General features: G+C 37.7%; 1 protein-coding gene across 2 annotated transcripts in view; it reads right to left on the bottom strand.

Annotated features, from left to right (window-relative positions):
* Nucleotides 1–23,220, bottom strand: part of ADCY2 (adenylate cyclase 2) — a 278,106-nt gene that overhangs the window by 61,766 nt on the left and 193,120 nt on the right. For both annotated transcript variants that reach the window (XM_079798318.1, XM_079798319.1), the window contains exons 10-15: nt 22,783–22,959; nt 18,492–18,535; nt 14,880–14,960; nt 11,042–11,111; nt 8,651–8,748; nt 140–224 (exon numbers count right to left, since the gene is read on the bottom strand). In XM_079798318.1, the coding sequence (XP_079654444.1) occupies nt 140–224; nt 8,651–8,748; nt 11,042–11,111; nt 14,880–14,960; nt 18,492–18,535; nt 22,783–22,959 (555 nt within the window). The remainder of the gene's footprint in view (nt 1–139; nt 225–8,650; nt 8,749–11,041; nt 11,112–14,879; nt 14,961–18,491; nt 18,536–22,782; nt 22,960–23,220) is intronic.

The raw sequence follows: 23,220 nt of genomic DNA, 5'->3' as shown, positions 1-23,220 counted from the left end.
ACAGGAAGGACACATGTTTCTTTACTGGGATCTGTATATCTTGAAATGGTAAGTCAATAACCTCCCTGTTTTAAGTAAGAAATCAGTTTTCATTGAATGAGCACAGTTTTCAAAGAAGTTCAATATATGAAATACCTACCAAAAGCTGTCCAGCAAAGCAGACAAAAAGGATAAAGGCAAGCAGGAGGAACGCAGCTCCAAAGGAGATCCCAAGGATGGAGGTTCTACCAGGAGACAGAAAAGAATGGGTTAGTGTGGGGAGAGTTTTTCTTATCCTGGAAAGCCATCAGCAATATCTTCAGCTTAATTAGGACTTAATTAAATGAGGACTTCAATCCTCACTAAATTTTTTGAGAAATGAAAATGAACGTAAAACAAAACCAAAAATATGTCCATAGAAAACTATGTCCACAGTTGTGTCTGGTTGACTTGTTATGATGGCTCATTAAAATCACCCTGTACACAGTTCTTTATTAAAAATGATCTTTTTTTGGACTCACCTAAGCAAATAGCACTTTTCATCTCTGTGTCCTCTTCCCTGCTGTTGATGTTTTGGCAGCTGCTACCTCCAGAGCATTCTTACTCCTGTTCACTTAGGAAACACTGAGTCTTCACCCTCCCCACTACAATCCAACCAGATTCAACTTCCTTAAGAAATAAATGCATCTAAATGTTTTCTGAGATTCTCCCAAGATTTCAAAGGCCACGGCTTTTACATTCTTGCACGAGTCAATGAACACACAAGCTTTCTACGATCATGTGAACAATGTGCCCACTGAGTTACAGATTGTGCTACCAACAGGTTACAAGTATTTATAAGAATTACATACATTTCTGAGCGGTCCTTTAAAAAATTAAAAATTAAAGCCTCTTAAGCCTCCATTTATTCCAAAGATAAAAGGGGTTGGGGGTATCAAAAGAGCAGGACTACAATGAATAATCAGATGAAATTCAAATGGAACATCCAAGGAGAGGTCGGGTGTGTCTGAGACCATAATAACACTCATGCCGATGACACTGGCTGGAGAAACTGAAGAGGGAGAAGATACTGAGAAGAGTAGCAACACCCCGAATGTCAATAGACAGATGGAAGATCTAGATGCAAGTCAGCAATAAGGTGAAATAAATCTCTAGTGGGAAGGTGTTTATATACCAAATACACCTATATCATTGACTCATCTCATGCAGCTATGTTAGGCTGCAATGTTACAAAGATGAGTAAGATGTCAACCATATTTTTAGCTGCTTACAGTCTAGTAGAGATAAGCACTGTATGTCTCCTTACCTTCTAGAACACCCTTCCTTAAGACATCACTCCAGTCCTTAGACCCTGGTCAGAGGCCACAGAGGCCCTGACTACCACCAGTTGCCCCAGCCTCATCACCTCCCCTACACACGCTCAGAGGCTCCTGCTTAGACAGACAGAGAGGAGGGAGGGGACTGTGAAGCGGTGCACACCTCAGAGGGATGGACTAAGGAGGGACACGGTAACTCATCTGCTGAACTTTTGTTTGCCACCTTTCTCGTCCATTTTATTCTTATAAAATAAGTTCTCAAGAGTTTCATTTGACTCTATGTTCACCTGGTTCCTTTTAAATATCAAGGTAATGCCAGCCTCATAAGGTTGAGTTCAGAAACATTATTTATTTTTTTATGTCCAAAACTGTTTAGATAACAAACAAGTAATCATTTATTGAAGGTTTGGTAAATCTCAACTATAAAACCATCTGTCTGATGAGGTGATGGTGATGATATGATGATACGATGACACAAATTAACATCCACAGATCATTTACTACATGCCAAGCACTCTTCTAAGGACTTCATCTGTATAGTTAATTTACTCCTGGATAGCAGTTAATATTATCACCTCATTTTACTGACAAGAAACTGAGACCCAGATATCTTAGGAAACTTGCCTAAAAGCTATTTCTCTATTAAGTTGTGTGGGTGACGTTTGTGTTCATGATATTATATTCTTGATCCATGATTAGAAGTAGATATGTCACATTTCTGTCATGTTTACTGGTTCTATTTTTTTAAGTAAATTTTGATAATTTTCCTAGAAAATTATCTATTTTATTTAGATGTTCAAATGTAAAATATTACATTATTCTCTTAAAAGTTTTAAAGTCTCCATATTTAAAGTAATTTCTTTTTGTACTAAATGTTATTTTTATATTTTTTCTTTAAGTCAGACTTTTGAAACTTTGCATGTTTGTTAATTTTCTCAAAGCTTTTGGAATATTATTAAAGTCTATGCATTCTGATAGTTTTTTAGATTATTAGTTTCTGATTTAAGTTTAAAAAAATCTTTCCTTTTTCTTTATTTAAACTTAAATTGTTCTTTTGCTTAATTGTCACTTGTTGTCAATCTTTTGTATTTTCTAATAAATGTATTTAAGCACATAAATATTCCTATAATTACTGCTTTAGCCAAATCCCATAGCTTTGATTTATAGCTACCTAATTGTCATTCTTTTCTAAAAGGCCTGTAATTTCAATTTCAATTTCCTTTTAACACAAGAGTAATTCAGAAGTCTAATTTATAAATTCTACAAAGAGCCTATTTTTGGTCTGTTCTTGTTATTTCTAATTTCAACAGATTTGATCAGAGATTGTGCTTATTATTTATACTTTGACAGTTTATTTTTCTTCTGGGCTGTGATAAACAGGCTCTACTTCTATGATGATTTATGGCTTTCTAAAAATGATATGTATTTTCTATTTTTCTGGAAACAAAGCATGTTCTCTAAATATATCTATTCAGAGGGCCTGAGGAGTTAGTCAAATCCCCAGTGGGCTGACTTATTGACTCAATTTAGTCTGTCAATTTTAGAATGCATTAAGATTTCTAAATAGGATTGTGGATTTGTCAATATATCTGAACATTTTAATAGTTCCTCTTTATTTACTTCAAAGAGATGCTGGAGTGCACAAAGATTTATGATTGTTAAACTTTCTTGGTGACTGTACCACAATAGGTTTTTTGTCATGCTGAATGCCTTGCATTTGAATTCTGTATTGTCAGAAATTTATATTACTGCTGCTTTCTTTTTTCTGTAAGCTGTTTCTCAGAATAACTATTTTCCATCTTTATTTCCAAACTTTCTCTTTTAATTTTAAGTTGATCTCCCATATATAGTACAAAAGTGTGGCCTCTGATTTGTAGCCTCAATCTTTGAGCTTCTGTCCATGAATAGGATATTTTTATCCATTCACACTTATAAAATTCGTTAATATTTGACCAGTCCCTTTCATCTTATTTTCTTAAAATGCATAGTAGGATTAATACAGAAAATCACTTGCATGTGAAGTTTTATGTGAAGATTTAAAACAATTAAATTTAATACATTTAATATGTACATACACATTTAAATGTTCTATTCTATTATGTGTCAGGTTTGATAGAATTTCCTTTAAATGAATTTCTCCATTTCATCTAAATTTTAAATCTTGTTGGCCTTGAGTAATTTATAACATTCCATATTTATCCTGCCAATGTCTGTAGGCTCTGCAGTGGATTCCCTTTTATTCCTTATATTATTAGTTTGGGTACTTTCTGGTTATCTCTTTTTCTTTCTTGATCAGTTTTGATAATGGTTTAGGAATAATTAAACTTGTTCAAAAAAATCAACTTTTGGAATTACTGTTTCTGTATCGGTTGGTTCCTATTTTATTGATTTTTTTCTTCCTTCTTTACCAATTATTCCCTTCTACATTCTTGATTTGCTCTTCTTTTCCTGGCTTCCTAAATTGGAAACAGACTTTTTATTGTAACTGTCTCATTTCCTTTCCTTTTTTTTTTTTTTAAGCATTTGAAAGTTACAAATTCCTCTCTAAATGACTTTAAGGTACATACCAGATAATTTGAAGTTATGTTTTGATATACAAAACACTTGCTAATTTTTCTTGTGATTCCTTATTTGACTAGTGTATTCAAAAGTATATAATTTAACAATGAAAGGAGTGAAATACATTTTGAAAAGATTAATAAAGATGGAAGCAATAAAAATCTTGCTCATTGTTCCAAGAATATAGGTATGCTGTGGCTACTCCTATTGAATATTATACCGGAAGAGCTAGCCAGGGAAATTAGACACAAAAATAAAATAAGGGCATCAGATTAGAAACAAATAAGTAAAACTATCTCTACTTGTAGATGATATGATCTTGTATTTAGAATACGATGTCATAACCTGGCATTCAGACCCAGAGTGGCTCGAATTCTCACTGACATGCTTGACCTGAGGCTGTCCAGTGTTCCGGTCCACAGCGCACAGACCCTCTTGTTCAGGTGGAGGTACCCTTTATCTCGGGGAACAGAAATACCACCAAGCAAAAGTAATGGCTGCTCAAAAGCTCTTAATTATAACCATTTATCATGCCTGTTCTATCAAAAGCATGTTCAGGCCCATTAAGCATACCATGATGTTATGTAACATAACCAATTTTAATTAACATTCTGGTTGCAAAGCTGTTTCTTTTTAAAACCCAAGTATAACTGATTTATGTACTTACTGAAAAGCAAAGCTGACTCCTCCCTGTCATGAGGCATGAAAAGTCGCATTTTTTTAGTGAGGATTTTCGACTTTGGCACTTTAATCAAGTGTATTGTTACAGTAAATGGAAAAGGCTGATTCAGGACTAGGTCCTTTCTCCTCTCTGGTTTTTCTCAGCCAGTTCATCACTTAAAGATGGTTCTGACAGGGACAAGGAAGCACGTTTGCTGAGAAAGAAACCAGCAGAGATTACCGATGCCTCCCCCACCAAAAATGTCTAAAAGTTATATTAGTTATAAACCATTTAACTGGGTAAATAATAAGGCCTTTCTCTGGAATTCCATTTAGTGCCACGACCCTCTTCCCTCTGTGCTCTCACTTCTCCTCCCCCAAGTAGTGATATGGGTCCCTCCATCAATGCTCTGTGCACCTCCTACACATGGTATTTAGCAAAGACATGAGAACTGAGGGAACTCACAGACCCTCAGTAAAAGAACTAATAAATAATATACATCAGTAAGAAGAAAAATGAAGAAAGGAATTTTTAGAAAGCATTGATGAGCAAAGAATTGGTAAACACTATGGGTAAATCTAAATAAATATTGACTATAATTACCATCCGGACATAAAATGATAAGAAATAATTATACAAGAAATATAATGATTAACTTTAGAACTTATTAAGTTAAGAATACATATATTTCCTTTTAACTTAATAAAAAAAATCTCATCAATCCTTTAGAAGTTAGGAAGGGAAGTGGAGAACAAAAGAAAAGCAAGGTAAATGCAAATAAGAAGGTAAAGTGGGTCCATATATATCAAAGAAAAAATCAAAATACAAATAAAATAAAGCATATTAATATAAAGATAGCAGTTTGAACACATAAAAAACAAACAAAAGAAAAATAGATGCTATCTATAGGAAGCTATCCAAACAATAATGGACCCAAGAACATAGAAATGTACTTATAGTAAATATACCACCAGATTAACATCTGTGAAATGTGCATTTTGTGCACATGCATGCTTATTATCTTATGCTCTGTACTTTTCTGTATGTTTGAAGAATTTAATAGCAAGAATTTTTTTAAAAAGGAAAAAAGAGAGGCTATTAACATGAAAGGAAAACGAAGGGAAAAGACCAATACAATACAATACAATATAAAGCTGGTACAGGAGGTGCAGTTCTCAACTAAGAAGGGACTGGAGACTCAATATGTTAGCCCCACTTCAGGAGGAGGCTGGAGACCAACAGGCAGTCCCATGGGCAGAACGTGATTTAGCTTCATAAGAATTCTGGACACCAAAAGCTTGGGTGAGCTTCCCTGGTTGACAATACTTGGTGCTTATTGCCACACATGGTGGCTGGGAGAAGGTAATCTCTCCACGTTCCCCTGGGAGAGAGCAGCCAGAAGCCCTGCATTTGGGCCCCTTCTAGACTCTGCCCTATGTGTCTCTTCCTTAGGCTAATTTTAATGTATCCTTTCCCTGTAATAAGTCATTCAGTGAGTTACACACACACACACACACACACACACACACACACACACACTCAAGTTTCAATTCTTTTTATTTGAGGAGCCCACAGGCCTTCCTCTGAACTTTCTGACTGCCAACACAAAGAGGGAAATGCAACCAGCACAGAGTTCACAATGTTCACACTCGAAGTCTAACTTGTTGCTCAAGACACACATAATAACTGGTCATGATACCTGAGAGAATGAACTGCTATAATTAAATAACATATTTATGGGTCCTCATAAATACACAATTCAATAAAAGAGAGACAAGAAAATAAAAGCAACGACAGAGCAGACATCTCCTGTATGTTCTTTTAAAAGTATAATGCCATGAAATGTTCTTCTTGGTTCCTGGAAGTCTGTCATCTTTGACTCCATTTTTTTGTTTTTGTTTTTTTGTTGTTAATCCTCACCTTAGGATATTTTTCCATTGATTTTTAGGGAGAGTGGAAGAAAGAGGGAAAGACAGAGAGAAACATCAATGTGAGAGAAACACATCGATTGGTTGCCTCCTACATGAGCCCCCATCAGAGCCAGAGCTGGGGAGAAGTCTACAACCAAGGTACATGCCTGTGACCGGAATCGAACCCAGGACCCTTTGGTCTGGATGTCGACACTCTATCCACTGAGCCAAACCAGCTAGGGCATCTTTGACATCATCTTTTAAAATGCTCATTCACTTTCCTCTCTTCCAACTCCTTCTAGTGGTTGATAAACTATCTTAATTATGATGTAAAAATATATATAAAATACTTATTAGGAAGATACAGAAAAATGAATGAATTTATCTACTTGAGAGTAATAATAAGGGTCCATTTCCCTTGGTAGTACTAGTATCATCTATATAACTTTTTTAAAAAAGAGAATGTTTTATTATTTTGCTCTCTGAGAGGATTGTATAAATTAGTAATCAAAATACATGACAGAGATGTAAGAACTTTTTTTTTTATCCTCACCCGAGGATATGCTTCCATTGATTTCAAAGAGGAAGGGAGAGGGAGAGAGTGAAACATCAATCAGTCGCCTCCTGCACATGCCCAGACCAGGGATTGAACTTGCAATCTAGGTATGTGCCCTGACCAGAATAAAACTCACAACCTTTTTGTTGTATGGGACGATGCTCCTACCAACTGAGCCACCCAGCCAGGGCAATGCACAGCCTGTAAGCCTTGTGTATGCTGGGACCATTGTTTCTCTCCTGAATCATGTGGCACAGGCCTGGCACTTAGAAGGAACTTAAGTTGCTAACTTTTAAAAAAATAAAAAACTTGTAAGTTGACATTAGCAAATTTCACTTAAGTTTTAGAAGAACTCAATTGGCCCACACATTTTAATGCTAATAAGAGGAAATCTAGTGGGAACCCTTTCCTAAAAGGGTTGGATTGTACATATATGAATAATATTTTGATTTGTTATATTTCTATAAAGCCTTTGAATGGGCTCAGTGTCCAGAAGAATATCCTTTGGAGTACACAGAGAAAGACAAACTATTCATTTCTAGTTTGCTTTCTATCAATGAGACAAAATGTAACCCAGCCTTAGCAATTCAAGTTTCCCACAAATGCTGGCTGTGCCCCTGAAGTTAAATGCTAATGCTCTAAATTATACTAAATTAAACATGATTGCTTTGCCTTAACGAAGTAGGTAATAATAAGGGGAAAGAACATTTATGTCTATATCCCCAATTATCAAAAGACAAGAGATTTGTTTTCTTTTTCTTAGAATGGGAAAAATCTGTTTCTTTCTTTCTTTTTTTTAAAAATTGATTTCAGAGAGGAAGGGAGAAGGAGAGAGAGAAAGAGAAACATCAATGATGAGAGAGAATCATTGATTGGCTGCCTCCTGCACGCCGCCTAATGGGGATTGAGCCTGCAACCTGGGCATGTGCCCTTGACTGGAATCGAACCCAGGATCCTTCACTGAGCCAAACCAGCCAGGGCAAAAATCTGTTTCTTTAAAGGAAGTCAGTTGGTGTACATTTCATTCATTAAGAAGGTGAGGGAGAAAGACAATCCAGGAATCATAGAGTGACTGGGTTTTCACCAATAGGTGGGACTAGCAGGAGTCCACCCCAAAGTGTGAACCTGTGAAATCCAGCTCCCCCGGTTCCTCCTGTCTGTTTCAGGTCTGTCCTGGGAGAGGCGAGTTGGACAGTGACCTGTAACAATCAGAGATGGGGGCAGGGCATGGACTTCATGGAGAAGACTGTGAAATCAGAATGAATGGGTGGGCTAAGTGTGCCCAGAGCAGGTTTTGTCCTTTCAATATACAATGATGTTATTTGTATATTAGAAACAACACCTGGCAATTTTGCCTTTTTCGGTAAAGTTTTCCTGGGCTATATTTCTTAAACTGGGCATCAGAGTAATATGGAAGTCAAAGGCAGAAGGAAACACTGAAACATGAATCCACATGTCCACTTTGAAAATCCAGTATTTCTATAACTAAACATGATGCAAGGAGACCACTTAACTTCACAGATCCTGAGGTCTACCCCTTCCACCATCACTGTGGTATGGTACCTAACCCCCCTGTTTTAGAAATTACCATCTTCTCACACCCTTGAGCACAGTGGGCCAGTAGGACGGTACCAGGTGAGAATCCCAATGGAGAACCGCATGCACTTACTTTGGTAACACGAGAATCTGCACGATAAAGATGCAGAAGAAAATGAGACAAGCACAGGTCACGTAATACTTGAACGCTGGCAGTGCCGTGGCTCGGTACTAAGGGGAGAAGGAGGAAACTGTGAGTGGCAGTTCAGTAAGAGAAGGGCTGAAGCAGTCACCTAGCAGCCTAACTCTACCCAGTTCATGCATCACACTCCTACATTGTAGACTGTGGCACAAATGAGCTAAGGACGATGGCTGCTCATCTCCGGCAATGGGTACTTCCTCCCTCCAAATGAGCTGTAACTTCCGAAGACCGTGACTTATACGCTGACCTGTTCAGCAACCCATTTTAAGGTAACTGAATCAATCACTCCATCAAGGAGCGAGAGCACCTGACCAGAAAGACAAGTGAGTGACTGAGTGAACTGTGTGGGAGCCCTGGTTCCCTTGTTGCCCACATTTATTTGGGGAAAGCAAATACATTTTCACTTAATATTTCACTTTTGAATGCTACTGAGGAAATGTAATTTCCTCATTTAATTTACTTGTTTTAGTCTTTCATTTTGTTATTTATTTTAATGCTTCTTAGAGGTAATGTGTAGATTTACAAGAGAGAGAAGCCCGGCGGGCTTTGTCTAGGTCCACATTCATTCAGTTTGCTTGTCTGAGCCTGGCTGATGGACATTCTTTCCACTTGTCCACGCGGCTTTCCATCCCATCCAGGACCGTACACTGACCAGTGTAGCTGCCCACCTGGGACTGCCCCTGCCTGAGTTATGCAGGAAAAACAACAACCAAAGTTGCAGCTGAGACTATATTGCTTCTCAAAAGAGTTTTATAATAAAATGAAAGGAAATAAAGTTTCTGTGGCCATGCTATTGAGACACCCTGACAACACTGGCAGGCTGCATTAGCTATATCTGCACAGACTGCTCTCCAAGCTATGGGAAGTTATAGTATGAATTGCTGGGGTTTTAGCCACTGGGGTTTTAGTGAGGGATGCTGGATCTCTGGGTGGTGAATTGATGTTTCTCTTCCTTGCTTCCTTGCTACCCTGTATCCTTCCTGCAGGGCTGAAGAGCAGGCTTGGGGATACATGGGCAAAAAGCAAGCTTAAATCTCAATGCCCTCTCAACCTCGCCTGAAAGTTGGCCTCTGCAAATATGTCCTCATGGGCAATGTCAGCAAAAGTGGCATTTTAAAATTACGATCACCTTCTATCTGCTAGAATATTTTTCTGATGAATTTTGTGACTTACTAGCTGGGATAATTTACATGTTGATGAAGGAGCTACATTCGCAAAGGCACAGAAATGTGATTACATTCTACGCATTCAATTACACCCTTATCTTTTCCCTTCTGCTGGGCTTTGTGCAGAGCTATGAGTTATAGTATTAATAAAGGAGATGGACTTCTACCAGGAAGGGACTACTTTACCATTTACACATTAAGTAACCATCAGTATCAGAATAACTTTAATTCAAGGAAAAAAGGGTCAAAATAATAGTAATGAATTATATAAAACATCAATTTGGTAAACCATCTGTAGTCAATATGTTGATTTAGAAGTAGACAATTGATCTTCTTGACCACTAGTAAAAAAAGAAAATTTAGGTGTAACTGCATAATCCAACCCTGATGAATTCTGGGAGAAATTTTGGTATTTCATTTTTTCTATTCAATATCCATAAAACAATGAACTGAATTCCCTTAATAGCATTGTTACTACAGTAGCTTTTGTTCAAACTAAGACTGTAATTACATGGTTGGATAATAAAAATCAGCTCTAACTTGTTCCTTTTCTAGATCAACACAAAACAAAAGGCAAGTCAAATAAAGCTGACCTAGAGCAGTTGTCCTTTCTATAATAATTATTTAATTCATTTTAGCAAATCCATGTTAAACTTGACATGTAAAAATTAAATGTCTGCTTATTATGTGTGCCTGAAATAGCTCTTACTTTATGAGTTATAATGTGAAAGTATTTAGATGCAACAAAACCTAAAAGTTTGAGGTTCCTAATTCTCCCCAAAACGTCGAATGTAAATCTCATATTTTTGTCAAAAAGTTGATATAATTTGTGCAAAGTCACTGTACATTTATCAGGAAGAATTTGTTTAGTTCACGCTCCTTTCTTTAAGCTCCCAATCTCAAACGTGTTCCAGACATCACATACCACCAGGAGTATTGAGAATGATGACTAGCCAGAGATGAAGCTTGGTTGCAAGAGCTATGACAAAACAATATATGCATGGAAGAATTATAGAAAAGGTAGCAAAAGTTCGGATATAGCTAGAGGCAGTTTAAATGTCGCAAGTAAGAAAAAACACGAGTATACTTTCATGAAGAAATTTGAAAAACGAAAATGTCAGAAAAATGATTGATTTTAAAGAAAATTATAGCTTACCTCTTTTTCCAGTATTTTATTGTAGAAAAGCAATGAGATTCTCTGAATGTCTTCGGACTTGAGCCATTGCCTAGAAATAAAAAGGGCAGACATCATAAAACCAAACCTCTAACCAAACATCTGGAACTACTTTTAAAAAAGTGACTTGCATTCTTCTTTCTTTATTGTAAATCATCCAAAATTGAATATTTTAAAAAAGGTATAATGCCAAATAACTGGATATGGAATCTGCAAATATAATATTCCTATTCACACTGCCCTCCTTGGAAAATTTGATATTAACAACCATCTGTTGTACCAGCTTGAAACTCAAGTTATCCTAATTAAATAACTAGGGATTCAAGTACATTATTAAATGTGTTCCCTGATGTTTTACTGAAATCACATGGTAGTGTCATGTCCTGAAGCATTTGATCCACAGAGAAGCACTGTATTTCTGAGTTTATACCAAGCAACACATCATAGAATGTCAAGCCCATTTAGAGTCCCTTCAAGTTCTGGGTGAGGAGATTTTGCCTCTTTTACACTTACTGAAAATACTTTCATTGTTATGTTTTGTTTTCTTTATAATAATTGTTTCTCAATTAAATACATACAATTACAGTTGACATACAATATTATATAAGTTTCAGGTGTGCAACTAGTGATCAGACATTTATAAAACTTATGAAGTGGTCCCTATGATAAATCTAGTATCCATCTGACACCATACATAGTTTATTAAAGTATTATTGACTATATTCCCTATGATGTACTTCACATTCCCTTGACTATTGTAACTAGAAATTTGTACTTCTTAATCTCTACACCTTTTTCACCCATCCTTCAAACCCTCTTCCATTTGGCAACCATCAAAGTGTTCTCTGTATCTATGAGTCTGTTTCTGTTCTGCTTGTTCATTTATTTTGTTTTTCAGATTCCACATATAAGTAAAATCATAAAAATAGTATTTGAACATGTTTTTCAAAAGTATCAGTTGAAAATAATAATATAAGAATCAAGCAGTTCAGATCACTAATATTATGTTAACATAAACACATATGTGAATAAATACATACATATCTCTCAGATGTTAAAAAAATAAAAATTATATGGAAGTATGCATGCTTACTCACTGATTGACTCACAAAAATCTATCTTAAGAAAGTAGTTGAAATAGAGAAAGAGCTTAATGACAGAACTTTTCACTGGAATGCTCTATATAATCATAAGCTAAGTGGAGACACCAGACATATGACCAAGTAAGGCGGGTGGGTACACAGTGCTTAAGATAATCATACATTTGGCCATAAAATTAACATACATTTTCTGAAACAAAGTTAAATAAGAAAAAAATTAAAATGTGTGCATCAAGAAAAATATCTAAAAATAAACACCAACAATGACCAACTGGTTTGAGTCATTAACTGATGAATTTATATTTCTACTTTCCTAACTTCTCTTAAATATGTTTATAATTACAAATATAATAATCTGAATTATAATGAATATGCATATATATGTATATTTCTACAAGTCTATATAACCTTGTTTATATATATCTATATATAGGGAGAGAGAACATATACATATATGAAAACATTAGAGATAAAATGATATTTTACATAAAATTCCAAAAAAATTACATCTGTTCAAACAAAAACCAATTCACACGAATTTATTAATATAGAACTTTCCAATCCATTGCACATCTGTCTATGGATTTGGACTCTTTGAGATGTATTCAGGAAATAAAGGATGAAGGCCTTTGAGGATCCAGGAGAAACGGCCAGGTGAATTGTTACACTTTATCCAGTAATCAGCCACTTACTGATTTCAGATTAGGGCCCCAAAATGTACATGAGGTCTCAGATTTGGGTTAACGACAAGTTACCCCAGGAGACCAGCACATCTGAGGAGGGACATCTCCAGGTCTATGTGGATACGCTGTGCCTGGAACTCCTGGAGAGTTAGGAAGACTCTCATGGTGCCGACCATGATGAGTGTGAATGTCCCACAAGACTCAACAACAAGCCATGCACTTTCAATCGGGGCACAGAAGTCAGTAATGTATCCCAGAACAATCACCATTAAAACTGAGAACTATATATAACAATACTTTAAAAAATATATTTTTTATTGGTTTCAGAGATGAAGGGAGAGAGGGAGGGAGAGATAGAAACAGCAATGATGAGAGAGAATCATCGATCAGCTGCCTCCCGCATACCCCCCACTGGGGATCGAGCCCACAACGGGGGAATCTAACTGTGACCTCCTGGTCCATAGGTTGTTGCTCAACCACTGAGCCATGCTGAAAAGACAATAATACTTTTTGATTCAAGGGTATAATCTTTAGATTCAGGGAAATAGATATTTTTGTCAGTTCTTATTATTACATTAGCCGCAGAACTATGTAATTGTCCTCTTTTATGAGACTAATTAGAGGAATCAAAGGTTGGTTAATATAAAAAAAGGACAGAAAATAAAATTTAAGATAAATTTTTACTGTACTCATTTCCAGAACTGTGTAGTTATGAAACTATGAATTATGTATACAGGTAACTTATTAAAAGTTTTTTCTTTATTGAGAAAGAAAGATCTAATTTAAAAATGCTCCTGAATTATATAAGCTTGGAAATAAAATGAGTGAAATTTATAAAGGGGAAATAAAACCAGCTCATCATTAAGTTGCAAGGCCTCCTAATTCCAGTCCAGGTTTCAGTTACCTATCTGTCTGTGTCCTGCAAGTAGCAGGAAGTGCTCAAGACCAGGTTTCACTTTCCTGGTGTCCCTAACACCTAACACTAAGTTTTGTAAGCCATGAACACTGGACTGATACTTGAGGAAATGACTTAATTCAAGCCACATGTTGCATTTAGAGCACATAAAGGGTCTCTAGGCAGGTGTTAATTCAATGTGCCAGTATATCGGAATTATAACTGTAGCCTGACCAAGATACTTTATTGTGTATATATTCAATTACACACACACACACACACACACACACACACACACACACACATACACACAGTCATGTAATTTTCTCATAAACCCTATCAATATTTTAAAACAAATACTTAAAATGAACAATGTAGAAGAAGCACACAGTTTGCAAAGACGTGCAACTTAGTTTTGTAGGCAGAGTTCTAGGTGAAAATCATTTACATTTTTCAAGAGTCAACTTTCATGATAAAAATTAGTCCGGTTTCCATAAGATGGAAACTTTTCCATGGAGCTTTTCATTTGGACCTCCTGATGTTTACACTACAACTTAATTCAACAAACATTTATTGAATGCACATGCACCTGGTGTGGTTTCAGAGGCTGATGGATGTGACTGTTCTGTCCAGGCCATGAATGCCACTACTTTCTTTAATTTTTTGGGGGCATTTCTTGGACCATTTAAAACTACAACAGCAATTCATAGACTGAATAGACATTCACAGAATTTATAGACTTCATAGACTGAACAATATTGTGTCCCCACCCCAGAAAAACCTGTTCTTCTTCCTCATGAATTCAGATTCTAATGCATAATACTCTTCCACAATTTGGAACATGGGTAGCTCCATGTTCTCTGGGTTTGCATGGGAATAAATGCATTCTGAATGGATAGTGCTACTTACTATAACTTAAAGTTTTTCCCACATGGAATTCCTATTGATCTTTCACATGACCTCCTGAACACATTTTGCTATGATTTTTCTCTCCATATTTACATCTCATGCTTTTAATTAGTAATTTACTTGGAGAGTGTTTATTAGGCAGGAAATAACAATCTTTTCAAATAATAGGGTTTGAAATATCATCTCTGAAATTATCAGAGATGAATGATAATTTAAGATTAAGAAAAACTCACTTTTGTGCATTAATCCCATCAATTGCTTGAATCATCCTTTCATTCAATTCTTCTTCAAATCGTTTCTTTTGTGACTTGGTTCTACATGAAAAAGGAAATGTAATGGGTAAGAATCTTATTACTAAACTAAATATTAACCCAATTTTTCTATGATGCCAAAACCTCTGTTTAATTCTGTTAAACAAGTAAAAAGAATGAATCCATGAACAGCCTTTTCTTTATTAACAGCAGCCACTCTATGAATCGACAGAATTGACTAGAGTTTTTGGTGCAGTAAAATGTGGCTTTACTTCACTTAGAGTGAAATTTTTCTTGGTAATCAAAAGCAACACTGAAGGATAGGTGCTTAGTGTTTGAGAAGAAAGAACTTTTTGTCCTATAAGACACATTAGCCCTTGACTGGTTGCCTTTATAAACTTTAGTTTATGACAGAACACACTGGCTTTGGAAATTCCCCTGCAAAAATTCAGTTTAGTTGACAAAATAGTTACTCCTTGTTAATGTTTTCATTGGTCTGTTTTCAAGAATTTGAAGAACTACCATCCTTTTTAGGCATATCAAAGCTTAATTGTATGTATTTAAATGTTCCTCAGTATTGGAAAGCACAATTCACAGAAAACCCCACTTATATTTGCAGACCACTCACTTGGTGGTGGCAGCAAATAACCTTCAGCCGTAATATGCTTTGTAAATAAATTATGCTAAAATCATAATGAGTTTCACAAGGTTAATTTGATAATTAGCATGAGAAAACTAAAATAATAAATGTTTTTAAAAGTTAAGCACCTGCTAAGAGTGAAAGCACAGGCTGGCGCTCGCCAACTGGCCTGCACTAACCTGTGCCTAAGTCTAGGTGTGACAGGTCACTGAGTGGGATGTGCAATGAGCACATGGCTTCTCTGTGTTCTGATTGGTTAAATTACCGATTGAATAGACTTTGTATTCTGGAATAAAAATCACACTTTTCTGAGTTCAGAACTGCCTCTAGGTATAGACAAGAAGAGCCAATCAATATGCAATGTCACAGTTATCTATAATTAATCTCATAGAAGCATCATTAATGAGATGATGGGCATTGTAATTCCATCAGCATCTGTAGATTTGTGTCTTCAAGTCCTGTCTTCTTTAAACAGGCCAAGGGCAATCTTGGTTTAAAATCAGAATAATATTAAGTGATCCAGATCCAGATGCAGATACAGAGCCAAGAGGTATTGATGTGCCATATTCCAAGCTGCTTGAAGAAGACAAATTATTTATCTTTTTTTTTTTAAAGCCAGGAACTTTAGCAATCATCTAGTCTGGCTAATTCTCATTTACAGGGAGGAGCTATCTTTACCTTAGACCTTTTGTTTTGTTTTTAATCAGCCCTTGACTGGACTTGAGTTCTTTGACTTCAATTTGGCGGCTTTCTTTTTCTCAAAATATCTCTAAGTCTAAGAAGAAACAGTTGTAGGTCCTTGAATTCACAGAAAAACAAAATCCTTTAATGTTATGCCTGGGGCTAACAATGGCATTGCCTTCATGAATCTGTTTTGGGATTAGCTTGGGCAATGCCTGTACAGCGGTCAATGCAGTAAACATGGCACATGCAGTAGCCAATAAATGCATATGATTTTGCACCATTGTATTCACTAATTATCTGGACAAAAATTATTAACCTACAGACAGTTTTCTTGCTCCTCTAATTTGGTGACTTCTGCTAGGGAAATAGTAGATATCGCTGGGTCTCATAATCTATCCAACCAGGAGTTCTTAACTTGCCAACAAGGGCTTTGTTCCTTTGACTTTCAGCATTTCTGACCTTCCAGTCCTTGATCCTGCCTCTGGGCCTCACTATTAGCCTTCCCATTGCTCACTGTCCCTTACCCCTCTTTCTTTCCAATTTCTCTCCATTATTTCTCCTGAGCTCCTTCTCTAACCTGTCCCACCCTCATACGTGGGCTTTTATATCTAAGGAGACATGGAAGAGGTTGTGTGTTAGCTCAGATGATGCCTCAATAGCATGTGACATTGCCTCATGGCCAGGCTGGAGGCTCAGAGAGGTTTTATGATGTAGGCCATGTGACAAAGCCAGGGTGTGTAAGGGAAGTCTAGGTGAGGCTGATTTGAAAGTCAAACTATGTCCATGAAGCCTGTAGGGTCACCAGAGATCACCCATCACAGATATGGAGGGGACCCTTAGGAAGGCAGACAGGACAGGAGAGCAGTGAGGAGCGCAGGCTTTGGCACCACAGTGTCAGGGCACACATCCTGGCCTCACCTCTGCCAGCTGCCTGACTCTGGGCATTTGCCTAACCCCCTGCACCTCAGTGTCTTCCCTTCTTAAAGGATAATGGCCATAGTGTCTACCTTGGAAGAATACTAAGGACGAAATTGAATTTTCCACATGCCTAGTCCAGATACAAATGATAGCTTTTGATCACTGTCTTCCAGACAGCACTCATCCCAGAAGACACTGCCCACATAACCCTGGTGCTCTACTAGGCATTTCCTGCTGTCATTTCAGAAAACAGGTTCTTGCAGCACGATTTCAGGGAGGGGCAGATGGACAACAGAAGAGACATGGAGAATAAAGTGAAAGGATGTTCACAAAATTCCTGTGCACAGTTGCTCGCAGACCTGCTAGCGCCTGCTTGGCCAGAAGAGTCACACACTCTCAAGGTATGCTATGGGGTCCATAATATTCCTTAAATTGGGTGGAGTTCTCTTTAATATGGCACTTGTCACTTCAAACATAACGCCTCAAACGTCCAACAACCCAATTATCCCTGTAACAGAGGGCTATGGGTGTTCTATCTCAATGTTAAAATTTCAGATTTTACACAAAATATAAAGTAGAGCTCATTACAACAAAGTCACCTAGAGGGATTCTGGGGTGATGTGCACTCCTTGCCATGCTTTGCAGGGAATGATCTACCTAATTGTGTTTAGTTTTTACTTGGATACAATGTGTTTTCTATAAGAATAAACCCACTTCTTAGTGGGGGAAAGAAAGACTGGCTTGAGTTTTGGGCCTTCCATGAATTATCCTACTTACTTCAATAAGAAATACTTCATTCCCAAACCAATACTAAAGTATAACTCTGACCCCCAAAGCTAGAGGAACTTGGAAATAAAAGATATTAGTGCCTGTAATTCTACCATGGATGGTGACAGGGGCCTGGAGACATGTGTGGGAAGTTTTTTTTTTTTTTTTTTTTCTTTTTAGAGAGGTTGGGCAGCCCTACTTTTTACCATAGAAAGGCTAGGTTTATCTTGCTTTTATCTCTAAGATTAGAAACAGAAAAATGTAATTTTAAGGACCATACTCATTTTAAGAAAATTCCATTTTTTTGCTACATATTAATATTAGGAAGAATCATTTTAGGAAAATAATTTCAAGTTCTACAGTGATTACCAGGTGGTGTTTTCTTTTTCCTCTCTTAATTCTAATAACACGATACTAATAATCCTATTTTTAGAAGCTTGAGAGCAATTTAATAGGGCTCTTCACAAGTAGCTGCTCTTTTAGAAGAAGTAGCCTTCAGAATTACTATAATTGATGATAATTACTTTCAGAAATAAATAAAAAAATGAGCTTTTAAAAATTAGAAAATGGAACATATACCATACCTTAAGGTGCGATTTTGAAAATTATGCTGGCCCATTGGTACATCCTACAAAAAAAAGGATATTAGTTGCCAAAAATATACTTTTAAAATAGCATTGCGATGATAACTATGTAAAACATACTTCTTCTTTTATCATGAGAAATTCCAGTTAGGTAACATATAATTACCCATGTGGAGCAAAGACTTAACTATAAATGTAAAACAAGACTAAAGACTCAGTTTATATTTAAAATGTTGGTGTCATCTATAAACTGTGATGCCAAAAGTATCAGACTGGTTGTCAGGATTTTTAACATTTACATCCTAATATTCAAAGATATGATTTCAAACAATGGCCTACAGAAAAATCATTATTAGAGTTATGTAAACAGCTTACAATCATTTGAAATTGTAGTTTGACATCAGAAAAATATTTAAAAGTGCTTTAAAACATAAACATAACCAGAAAGTCTATAGTCAATCCTTATCATTAAACTCTGTTAAGAAGTGGTGCCATTGGTTAAGAATGTGTATTGGGGGAACCACTTTGTAAAGTATATGATTGTCTAACCACTATGCTGTATACCTGAAACTAATACAGAATATTTTTGAATGTAAACTATAATTGAAAAATAAAGATTTGACATATGAGTGCTGGTAGTTCCTGAAAACAGAATGAGAGGAAGACACCAGTCAGGGTTTATCAATGGGACACCCACTGTTAATGTTCAATAGTAGACTTAAAAAACCCACAAGATTCACCTTTATACAGTTACAGTGGAAATTAAAATAAAAATAAAGACAAAATAGTTCTAAAGAAACTTCTCTTTACTGCTTTATCTCCAAGGTTAGGGTAAGAAATGTGTTAAGGGAATACATTTACCTAGGAAAAGGTAAAGCAAAAACAAACAAACAAAAATAAACCCCAAGTTTTCTTACATGAAGTAAAATAATACATTTTTCACCAGCTCTATCAATGTTGAACCAAGAATCAATGGAGCTCTGCATAAGGGATTGGATAAAATAAATAACTTCTGGCAATGACAACTGTTCAATCTTGGGATGTATTAATAAGAATGATTATTAATCATTTCTGAAAGTGAGTGAGGGTCACAGCTAAGTAACCATCATATGGGATTCATGTGTTAAACAAAGCCTTGGAATTGTCTTAAGATATCCTATCTTGCTGCTAAAGCAGCCCCTAGGTTCTGTATCTGTGACTAGTGAAACCAGCCAGTTAAGAAAATTGATTTTGTTCAAGAGGTCCTCTGATTTCATAAACTTCTGGAAGCTTAAAGCACTAGACCTTGCAACACTCCCTTGAAGGAGGCATCTTCACTAACATAACAGATTAAAGTCAGGTAAAATATTTCCTGTGGTCTCATGATGAGATAATGAGGGAGACAGGCACTGTTAAGTCCTGGGACAATAAGACTGATGAGTAATAAATAACCACAACAATATCAGTAACACCTGGACAATAACATTTTCACAGGTATACATAAGAAACAGCACAGAAAATCATGTTCTAATATTTATACATGATTCTTATTTCTTGAAAACCAACCAACCAACTTCTGATGAACAACAAACACAATGAGAAATATGGTTATTAGCCATTAGCATTAATAATAAATGCAGCATTGAGGCGAAATTATCCAAATTATTATTTTCATAAGAGTGATAAAAGCATCGACTTTCACTGACAACTTGATACTAGCATCTTAGGATGCTCTTCCTCTAACAGCTCTGAATGCTAAAAGGCCCCAGATGCTCCAGGCCCTCCTCTTTTGATCTCTTCTCTTCTTGATAATTCCATCCAGCTCCATGGCTTCAAATACCTTCTAAAACTTGACCCCTCTCACATTCACATCTCCAGCTTGGGTCTCTTCCCTGAGTTCTAGACTTGCACATCCAGCTGCCAACTTCCTAGCTGCACTTAGATTCTAAAAGGCATATTGATTTGAAGATGTCCATTAGCAAAGTCTTGATTTTTCCATTTTAAATCTCTTGATTTCCCTATAGCATTTGTCGTTGCAGTTAATGTCATCATCATTCTTCCAGCTGTGCCACTGAAAGAAGTGCGAATTCATCTTTGACCCTCGTTTTCACACATATCCACTCTACCACAGTCTGATTTGCTCTACATTCAAATTAGACCCTGAATTTGCTTCTCACTGTATACACTACTAAAATCTTAGCATAAGTGAGCATCATTCTCACTTGGTCCCCTGCACTCTTGCTCCGTTATTGCAAGGCACATTACGTATACCATGCCCGTTCCTCACTTAAGATCCTCTAGTGACCTCCAATTATACTTACTAGTAGAGTAAACTAAACACAATTACCTTATTGCATCTCAGCCTGATTGTTTGCTCATTGTTGATGACACTACAGCCACACAGGATCCTCTCTGACCACATTCATTCCCATCTTAGACCCACTGAATTTATTGTTCTGCCACCTCCTTTCCCAATTTCCTCTTTTCCTTCTCTGAGATGTCCCCAGCCGTCCTACCCAGAGTAATCACCCATGCACTCCCATGAACATCACTCCATTTTATTTTTATCATGGCCTTCTGCAGCTCCCAAGATGATCATGTTTCTTTGTTTCCTACTTCTATTCTCTCTCTTCCCAATAGAACACAAATTCCTCTAGGACTCGTCCTGGTGGTCTCCTTTACTGATGGTCTGGTGGTCATAGTCTTCTGTCAAGCCACATTTATTTTTTAGTTTGAAAAAGAACAAGGGAAGTTGAGAGGAGAAATATAACTAAGTCAAACAAGAATGCTGAGCCCTACCTGTAGGGCTTCAGTGTGTCATTGTGACATGCTGGGACGTGTGGGACACAGGAAGACTGGAAATGCCCACTTTTACCTGACAACCTGATATGCTTCTTCTCAGGAGCTAATAGGAATTACATAACATTCCATTTCCTTTCTTTACCTCAACTCCATCTCGAATAGAATTAATTTTACTCAGAGATCATCTTAAAATCTAATGATACCATTGGGATTATTCTAAGTGCTTAATTATATTTATTTCTCTCTCCTCTATGGTTCTTTCTATTTTCTATCTGCATTGCAGCCATCTTATTGAAAACTAGTAGCCCGTTTGCACGAAGATTCGTGCAATAGACCTTCATTCACTTGGCTGCCTGCACCAGATTTCTGCCGGCACCGGGGACCCAGGCCTTGGCTGTGGCCACCGCCTTCTGCCTTTTTCAGGGTCGGGGCTTGGCCCCGGGCAGTGGCCTTGGGCTCGCCCGCACCCAACATCCCTGCTGAGGATCGAAGGAGCCGACCCCCAGTGGTTTCCTGCGATCGGTGCAGGCTCCCCGCTGGTGCCCAAGGCCCGGAAAGCCTCCGCCCCAGGCTTTCCTGGCCTTGGGCTCGGCCGCACCCAGTGTCCCTGCTACCGATGGCAGGAGCCGACCCCCAGTGCTTTCCTGCGATCCGTGCAGGCTCCCCGCTGGTGCCCAAGGCCGGGAAAGCCTCCGCCCCAGGCTTTCCCGGCCTTGGGCTCGGCCGCACCCAGCGTCCCTGCTACCGATCACAGGAGCCGAACCCCAGTGGTTTCCTGCGATCGGTGCAGGCTCCCCGCTGGTGCCCAAGGCCGGGAAAACCTCCGCCCCACATCTTTCCCGGCCTTGGGCTCTGCCACACCCCAACATCCCTGCAATGGTTTCCTGGTGGGCGTGGTTGGTGGGCGTGGCTCGGTTGGTGGGCGTGGCTTGGGCGTAGCGAAGGTGCGGTCAATTTGCATATTTGTCTATTATAAGGTAAGATGTCCCTGTTGTAAAGAACCTTGAGACTTTATTCTCTGATGGAAGTTGGAGTGATATAAACAAGGAACTACAACAATAGAATGTACATTGCTGCCGCCACAGCCTGAATGTTTGGGTGATGAAGAGACTGTCTTAATAATGCTGCTCAAACTCCAAGGACATTATGCCTCCACTTGTTCTTTTATTAAGATGCTCAGGTTTTTACTTAATGATGGCAAAAACAAAACACAAAACACAAACCTGGATTTTCAAAAACGTTCAACTGTATTCAGTTGCTACGGTCAGTTGTCAATAATACAGTCTTAGGGTTATAAAGTTACAATGCAAAATCACTCTGGGTTAAAACCTCTAGCAATGGGGGGTTGGCACTCATTCATATCCTAATAGCTATTTTTAAGGGGCCTCTCCGAGAAGTCAGAGATGGTAAACTTGCTTCATCTGAAGTTATTTTGGCAGGCGATGCCTTTTGGTTTGGGGGACAAGCCTTCATTCAGCGCTAAGATGCTTTGGAACGTGGGAGGACATACCGTGGTGCTGATCTTGCCGTTCTCCGTGGTCATGCTGTCTCTGTGGTGCAGGTGTGCAAAGGGCTTGGCCGCCCCCCAGGACTCCAGGTACCGGGTCATGCGCACAGAGGCCCTCATCTTGGCCCCATCAAGGGTGTGGCGAGTTCTGAAGAGGTGCTGGGGACTCCGTCGTTCTCCCTTGGGGTGGGGAATTAATCATTACACTTGGCATGGGAAAGCGGCACAACCTCTCCATCCTGCTCCATCCCATCAAGAAGTTTCCCTTGACTAAGCATCTTCCTCTAACATCACCCCTTCACCTCTATGGCTTCTGCCCTCACTCCTTCAGTGCTACTGGCATGCAGTGTTATAAGCTGTTTGAGCTGAGTCATTTTCTTTCCCCAGGCAGCAAAAGTTACCTGTAATTTAAACTTAGGAAAAATAGCCATTTTAATAAAC

This window comes from Cnephaeus nilssonii (genome assembly GCF_951640355.1).
Source record: "Cnephaeus nilssonii genome assembly, chromosome: 2".
Taxonomy (NCBI): Eukaryota; Metazoa; Chordata; class Mammalia; order Chiroptera; family Vespertilionidae; genus Cnephaeus; species Cnephaeus nilssonii.
Note: the sequence above shows the minus strand (reverse complement) of the source record. Positions and strands in the feature narration are given on the sequence as shown.